The sequence below is a fragment of the Psammomys obesus genome, unplaced genomic scaffold, assembly GCF_907164565.1.
Source record: "Psammomys obesus unplaced genomic scaffold, mPsaObe1.curated_primary_1811, whole genome shotgun sequence".
In the NCBI taxonomy this organism is placed as follows: Eukaryota; Metazoa; Chordata; class Mammalia; order Rodentia; family Muridae; genus Psammomys; species Psammomys obesus.
The window spans coordinates 298,812-307,069 of NW_026590212.1; the positions used below are offsets into that span (position 1 = coordinate 298,812).

Here is an 8,258-nt window from a genome sequence, read left to right on the forward strand (position 1 = left end):
ATAAAATAAATAAACTTTTGCACCGGGCATGGTGGCACATGCCTTTAATCTCAGCATTTTCGAGGCAGAGGCAGGCAGATATCTCTCTGGAGTTTGAGGCAAGCTTGGTCTACAAAATGAGTCCAAGACAACCAGGGCTTCATAGATACCCTGACTCAAAACATACAAACAAACAAACAAACAAACAAACAAGTAAACAAGTCCAACCTATTAAGTTATTATAATTTAATAGTGTTACCATCAGGCTTGGAAGGCTCTGAAATTCTCTAAGACATTCTAGGAAAACTACCTACCTTGGAATATCTTGATTCTATTGAGTCTTATTAGGATACATCAAAATTTAAGGCTGACACTTTTAATTCAAATTGTACAAAAGCAACAGGTCTCCAGTGATAGCAGCATTTATGGTATTTTTTTATCCAAGCTGGACAAATGGCAGATTCAAATTCTAAATGTCGGAGTACCAAATTGCAGATTTTAAGATTTAGTATCAGTTGGGTTTCAGACTTGGGACAAGAGGCTGAGGTACATATTTAACATACCAAAGCAGACCTGGCCTCCATGCACTTCCAGCATCCCTCAGTTCCCACCTGTAACAGGGCAGGCTGGCACACCCCACTCTCTACCCTGAACTTTCCAGCCCAGGGACTGGGCTTTCCTATACAATTCAGACACTTTAGTTCCCTCAGTCTCTCAGTATTTTCTCTGTGTGTGTGTGTGTTTACACTCCCTTTCTTTCCCTCCTACTCTCTGTCTCCCTCCCCATGGTGACTTCCTTAGCCTTATTCCTTGGGACCAGTAAACTAGCCCAAGAGCTGCACTCCATAAACCCGCCTTTATGCTTTAATTTGACTTGAATTGGCCCATTTTGTCAGGGGAGAAAACCCATTAGTACCAAACTAAAGATTTTAAGTATTAATCTAATGATTTTAAGATAGACTGAATTTTTTAAATAATATATTTTTAAACAATCTTGAAAAGGCATTCATGTTAAAATAGGACACATAAGATAACATTATTTTTAAAATTAGAAAACTTATAACTTAACAAGTTACACTTAAGAGCCCATGATTTCCAATTAAATGAAGTTGGGATATGCAAGATATCCCATAGTAAAATTAGCCAGGAGTTAAACACAAAAACAAAAACAAAAATCTAAACAAGATTCATGTTTTGCCAATGAAAAATAAATTGACATTATAAAATGACTCCTATTGGAATCCCATTCCCTTTTCTAATTTTAAGGTAAAACTTACATTTAATTGTGTCCAGAAACTGATGATCTAAAGTCTTATTTTTATTCTTGTCAGTAATAGTATTTTTCTTATGGAAAAACAAACGAACAATTGTGTTGAGAAGAAATTTAAAATGATATTATATTGTAGGCTTTTTTTTTTTTTTTTTTTTTTTTTTTTTTTTTTTTTTAATGTGAGACAGGGTTTCTCTATATATCCATGGCTGTCCTAGAACTCTTTTTGTAGACCAGGTGGCCTTGAACTCAGAGATTTACCTGCCTCTGCTTCCCCAGTGCTGGAATTAAAGGCATGCACCACCATGCCCAGCTGGCTTATTTCGTATATAAAGTGACCATTCATTTCCCAAAGTAAAATCTGATATAATACCTAAATGAAAAATAAAAGAAATTAAAAAAAAAAAGGACCTGACTACTCCTAGGTAGGGTGAAGGAGAAAGTTCATTATAGATATCTGGAAGAGCATAGCCAGAGGCAGAAACATCTAGGAGAGTCCAGAGTGGTCATGACCCTGAACCACGTGGGGAGACGGGGAGAGGAAGAGAGAGAGGGAAGCCAAGCATAGCAGCCAGGAGGCCAAAGGTAAAAAGAAAAAAATGTAACCAAAATGTCTGTATTATATAAACATTAAGTGCCTCTGGGGGCAGCCTAGTTCCTAGGTTTGAGAGTCCAGCTATATATACTCTGTAACAGGTAGGGACTGAGGGATGCTGGGAGAATCTGGAGGTCAGGTCCCCTTTGGTATGTTAAATAGGCACCTCAGTTGCTTGTCCTGGGTTTGGATCTTAATATCCTATTATCCCAAACAATAGGACAAATATTTGTTACTGATATATAAGTATTATAATAATTGGGATATTAAAAATGATCTTGAGGTCACCACTGTTGGTTGCACTCTTACACCAGAGCGGGCACTGGGGACTCCTCTGGCTCTTGTGCATTGAGGTCAGGAGGAGTGCTAGAACTTCTGCTGCCTCTTCTGATCATGCTCACAGGTCAAAACTGCATTTAAGCTTGGAGACCCGTGGCTAGTTGCCCTGTGAGGTCAGTAGGTACAGGGAGAATTCAGTGCCCCACTTAGTGCCTTCTGAGGTCAGGAGGTGTGGGGAGAGAATTTAACGCCACACTAAGTTCTCTGTTAGGTTAGTCTGTGTGTGGAAACTTCAGCGTGGCACCAAGTGCCCTGTGAAGGTGCCACTTGCACGTGCATTATTGTTTTGCCTGCATATATGTCTATGTGAGGGTGTCAGATCCCCTGGAACTGGGGTTACAGACAGCTGTGAGCCGCCATGTGGGTGCTGCGAATTGAAGCAGGGTCCTCTGCAAGAGCAGCCAGTGCTCTTAACCCCTGAGCCATCTCTCCAGCCCAGCTTGGGTTTTTCTACAGTTGTTTCTCATCAAGAAAACATACAAGATCAGTATAGAAGGTGTTTCATGGTTGTGCCTCTTTTTTTCTTTCCATTTTCTCCTTACTTTTCCATTTGAAAGGACCTGTGTAAGGATAAGATACCAGAAGACCAAGTTCTCAGCACAGTCTCAAAACAAAGATTTATTTGCCCCATAGGGACGAAGGACAGGGAATAAGGGACAAAGACAGAAAATAAAGGACAAGGGAGAAGGAAAAGGAACAAGGGTGGGTGGGGGTGGTGGGAAGTGGGGGGGGGATACTTACTCTGGCCAGACAAAGGACTGCTTCTGGATACAGAGGAGACAAACATGGCCCACAGGCAAATGACAGTTCATAAAGGGAAAAAGAGAAATCCCATGTTAGAATGAATTGGTTTGTTTGCTTTATTTGGGTATGTTAATTAAGTGAGTCAAAGGGGGCTTTTAATTTCTGGGCTTCTCATAGCTGAACCTTGGTGGTCAGCCTCAGGAGGAGGAAGTGGGAATAAAGGAATAAAAGACCTTGGCGGACAGCTTTAGGAATATAATCTCAGTATTTAGCAAGAGGAAGATGGGGGTTGAGCAATGCTTGCTGGAGCTATTTTTGCCATGCTCAGGCCTTCTAGAGCCCTTCCACATCACCCAGAGAAGACAGGCTGTTGGAGACTCAACCTCCTGACCAATGAGACTGTTGTGCATTAGCTGAGAGCGTGTTTTCATCCTTTCTTTTGTTTGCTTTCAGCTAAAACTCCCGAACTATCTTGTGTTATTTTTAGTTTCCTTAATAGGTCATTGCACCTGTGTGTTTGACCTAACATTCTTTTGACTATCGGTTAAAACCTTTAAACTGCATTCTTGTTAGACCACTAAATTTCTCAAAGATAAAAATATCATAAAATAACATCTAAATTTTATAATAAACTTTATTGTAACCTGTTGATGATTATTAATATTTATTATTGATATATCTTTAGTTAAACAGCAGTTATTCCTCAAACAGCTGTATACCCAAATCACCACACAGAAACTAGGATTTATTTAATTAACCTAGAGCACAATGCTGGGTAATAATTACTCCATCCTAAACCTTGAAGCCCACATAGCTTCCTTCCATTCAGATTTCCCACATTATACTTAATATTTAGTCATATCTGAGGTCTGGTTCATTGCTCCTGGTATTTCCAGGTCCTCTCCTCTCAGATCTTTCTCCCAGCCTCTCCTCCTGCTCCCTTCTTTTCTCACCCCCTCTGGACCAAGATGTTCCACCCTATTCTTTCCATTGCACAGCATTGGCTGGTTGTTTTATTGGCAACACAGAGAACAAATGGTATTATGTTTACACAAATTTGAGACAGGTGATTGCCTCACAGTGCAAAGTCCAAATGGAAACCAGATAGTGGGGTAGAGAAATCAGCATCTGAATGAACAAGGGTAAATTGTATACATTCCAAAAGAACATTATACCAACAGTAACCCTGTGGTTTCTAACAATATTTTTTTGCAAATACCTTAATCTATGACTTCCTTTGTTCTGCAATAAAATTTCATAGAACTGCTTCCATGGTGAAGAATTTTATCTGCTATGGTTTACTTAAGCCAAAGTTCCTGGGACTCATGGAATTGCTTACTTTTATTTGGCTCAAGATAAATGATTTCTTAGTCCCTCTAAGGTAAGAGCTGTATTTCACATCAACATAAAGAAGACATACTACTATAAAACCAGGAAGAATTTGTTTGTAGCTAGTTCTAGACTCTGAACTACAAGTGTGATGTTTGTTGGGAAAAAGCTGTATATTACTGCTGAACTGGGTTAAGATGGGTTGTCTTTGGTTAAGATGGCCTCTCCATTATCCTCTGAAGAGTTAGAAGCATGGGTGATATTCTGGAAATTTCAGGCTCCTCCTTGGACTAAGATTCTTCCTTTTTTTTTCTTTCTTTCTTTTTTTCTCTCTCTTTCTTTCTTTCTTTCTTTCTTTCTTTCTCTCTTTCTTCCTTTCTTTTCAAGACAGTTGCTCTGTGTAGCTTCTGGGAATTTCAGGCTCCTCCTCGGAATAAGATTCTATATATGTGTGGTATGCATGTATATAAGTAGGTAGGTAGGTATGCATGTATGGATTGCTTTTTCAAGACAAGTGTTTCTCTGTGTAGCCTTGGTTGTCCTGGACTTGCTTTGTAGACCATACTGGCCTTGAACTCAAAAAGACACTCCTGCCTCTGCCTTCCTGAGTGCTGGGATTACAGGCCTGCACCACTGCACCCAGCTTTTTTTTTTTCTTAAACTGGTATTCCCAGGCAATCTCCTATTCAAGTACTAACCAGGTCTAACCCTACTTAGCTTCTGAGATTAGAGGAGATCGGGCACATTCAGGGTGGTATGGCCATAAACTATTTTATTTTAAATTATTTTTTTATTGAGAATATTTTAAAATACAATATATTGTGATCATGTTTCCTCTTTCATCTCTTCCAAGATCCTCCCCTCTTCCTCATCCATTTGAGTCCATACCTCCTTTCTGTCTCTTTAGAGAGCAAAGAGGTGGATCCAAACAAAGCAGAAATAAAAACAAAACAAAGAAAAAGCACAAGGAACACACACACCATAAACTCATAAAAATGACAGAATTGGAAATCGTAATATACAAACAAAAAACCAGTAAGATAAAAAAAAAAAAATACCCAAACAAGCCAGGCAGTGTTGGTGCATGCCTTTAATCCCAGCATTCTAGAGGCAGAGGCAAGCAGAGTTCAAGTCCTTGTCTAGAGTGAGTTCCAGAGCAGCCAAGACTAGACAGGAAAACCCTGTCTTGAAACAACAACAACAAATCTACACAAATACTCTTGAGTTCATTTTGTGTTGGCCATGTACTGCTAGGCACCTGTCTTATCCACAGGCATGTTTATAAACTCAGTGAGAGTCTATTGGAGAAAACTGGTTTTTCCTTTGCAAGCCATTGTCAATATTTTGAGTTTCTGACTTGAGTTTTCTAGAAAACTGTTCAGTGAATTTTGATTGGGGGCAGGGCAGGATTTCCATCACTTTCTAAAATGGCCCCAAATGTACTTCAGTCTTTTGTTCTACATATCTATGTGGCGTGACATTCTCAGTGCTGGTTTATAAAATTAATATGTCAATCTATGAAGAAAAACACTGCAGATGCTCTATTGTGAAGTATCCGATAGTCAACAAAATTAGCTTTTTATGTAAGAATAAACAAACACCATCTATTTCTCTAGTATGCAAATGTATTTTAATTTTACATAAGTGATAAAATTATATCTATACCAAAGAATTGTTTAAAAACAAATTGATGTCTTTTTAGAACACAGGCCTTAACCTTTAGGCCAGATCCCACACCCTGAAGCAGGCCATGCTCCCCTGCAGCTCTCTCTGGAACAGACTTTAAGCATCTGTGCTATGACTTGAGAGATCTCCATTTATGACAGCAGACTTTGTGTCAAACATGTTGTGTTGAGTAGATCACTCCCTGCCAGCCCCCCAAAACTTAGAAAAGTTAGATTTCTCTATTGTTCTGGGGATTGGTCTAAAGAATTCTCAGGGAGATTCCTCAGAAGACTCCTCAGTGGATCTGTCCCTGCAAACACCCACTCCTCACATGGTGAACGGCTCTCAGCTGTCTCTTTTTTCGCCCTCAATTCTTCCCTTAGTTTCTTTTCCCCCTAAGTTTATTTAGATTTGTTGATTTATGTGTATGAGTGTTTCACCTGCATGTATGTAAGTGAATCTCAGGAAAGCCCGGTGTCCTTGGAGGTTAGAAGAGGGCATTAGTTTCCCTGTAACTAGAGTTACTACTGATGGTTGTGAGCCACTGGGCTCTTAACTCTGGAAGAATCTGTTCAGCTCCCTTATTCTTGTTTTTAATGATGCTCTCATTCATGTTTTAAATGAAAGCCCATGTAAGCTCTGTCTGTCTCTCCAATCATTGTTTCTTCTCAAGTACATTATACCATCTTGCCTAATCATTGTAAGAGACTTCATTCCTGAAAGAAATTGTGTCTAAGCTTTCTGACTGCACCTGCTCTTCTTTCTCTTCATTTAAGTGCTATCACTAAGTATTGAATATACCTAGATACTTGCTGGTGCATCAGACATCCTGGTTTACTGTAGACCTCATCATTAACCACCTCATGCCACACAGGAGCCAGAAGGTTAGCGAATGTCGACACCTGCTGGTAATTTGGGGAAACTACGGCCTACATCATTCTACAAGAAGCTGTGCATACCGTGTTACCAAGCATTCTTGAGAACTTCCTGGGTTTGGACTAGTCAATTGGTATCATAAATAAATTCCTGTCACTAGCCCAACCTCCACATTTGATTTAATTTTACTATTGTCATGCTCTTGGTAATAAAATGATCTCCTTTTTATATTCTAGAGCCCAAATCCCTAGGGATGTGGGAATAAAGCTGTGCCTGACACACACAGGTTATGGTGTTAATCAAATATTTTCTTTCTTTTTTCTAAAGATTTATTTATTTATAATTTATATCGTATTCTGTCTGCATTTGTGCCTGCTCACAAGAAGAGGGTACCAGATCTCAACTATAGGTGGCTATGAGCCACCATGTTGTTGCTGGGAATTGAACTCAGGACCTTTGGAAGAACAGCCAGTGTTCTTAACCTCTGAGCCATCTCTCCAACCCCCAATCAAGTATTTTAAAGTTATCTTCTTGTAGATCAAAACCAGAGGCAGTTGGTTTTGATGAACCTAGTAGTAGATGAACCTAGACAGTTAAATGCTCTAAGTCCTATTTTAAATTAAAAACAAAACAAAACAAAAAAACCAGCTGTTGACTGCTTTGCAGATGCCACTGTCCCATGTCTTGGCTTGCTGCAGCTATGGTCAACACTATGGTGTTCTTCACCATTGCGGCCACTGGCGAGCCCTAGGGCCACGTCTCCTTCTAGCTGTTTGCAGACGAAGTTCCAAAGAGAGCACAAAACTTTCATTTTCCAAGCACTGGAGAGAAAGGATTTGAATATAAGGGTTCTTCCTTTCACAAAGTTATTCCAGGATTCATGGGTCAGGGTGGTGACTTCACAGGCCATAACGGCACTGGTGGCGGGTCCATCTATGGGGAGAAATTTGAGGATGAGAACTTCATCCTGAAGCACACAGGTTCTGGCATCCTGTCCTTGGCAAATACTAGACCAAACACAAACGGTTCCCAGTTTTTTATCTGCACTGCCAAGACTGAGGGGCTGGATGGCAAGCATGTGCTCTTTGGAAAGGTGAAAGAAGGCATGAACATCGTGGAAGCCATGGAGCGTTTTGAGTCCAGGAATGGTAAGACCAGCAAAAAGATCTCAGTGTTCAACTGTGGACGACTCTAATTCTTTTGACTTGTGACCATCTCACCCAGCAGACCATTCCTTCTGTAGCTCAGGACAGCACCCCCATCTCATTTGCTCAAAGTACCCTGTGATCTCTGCTCTCACTGAAGTTCTCTAGGTTCCATATTTTCCTCATTTCCCTCCAAGTCTAGGTGGATTGCAGAGTTTAGTTTATGATTATGAATAAAAAGTAAATAAAAAAAAACAGCTGTTGACTATTGACAGACATATATGTTATTAGAGGGCCAGGCCGGCGGGGGGGGGGG

The 8,258-nt window shown here is 40.0% G+C and overlaps 1 protein-coding gene across 1 annotated transcript; it reads left to right on the forward strand.

Moving 5' to 3' along the window:
- The first annotated feature begins 7,491 nt into the window (after positions 1 to 7,491).
- On the forward strand, positions 7,492 to 7,992 carry LOC129676352 (peptidyl-prolyl cis-trans isomerase A-like). Its single transcript, XM_055606712.1, is given in 1 exon segment — positions 7,492 to 7,992. A coding segment is annotated over 1 exon segment (495 nt). The 5' UTR covers positions 7,492 to 7,497.
- Positions 7,993 to 8,258: the final 266 nt, after the last annotated feature.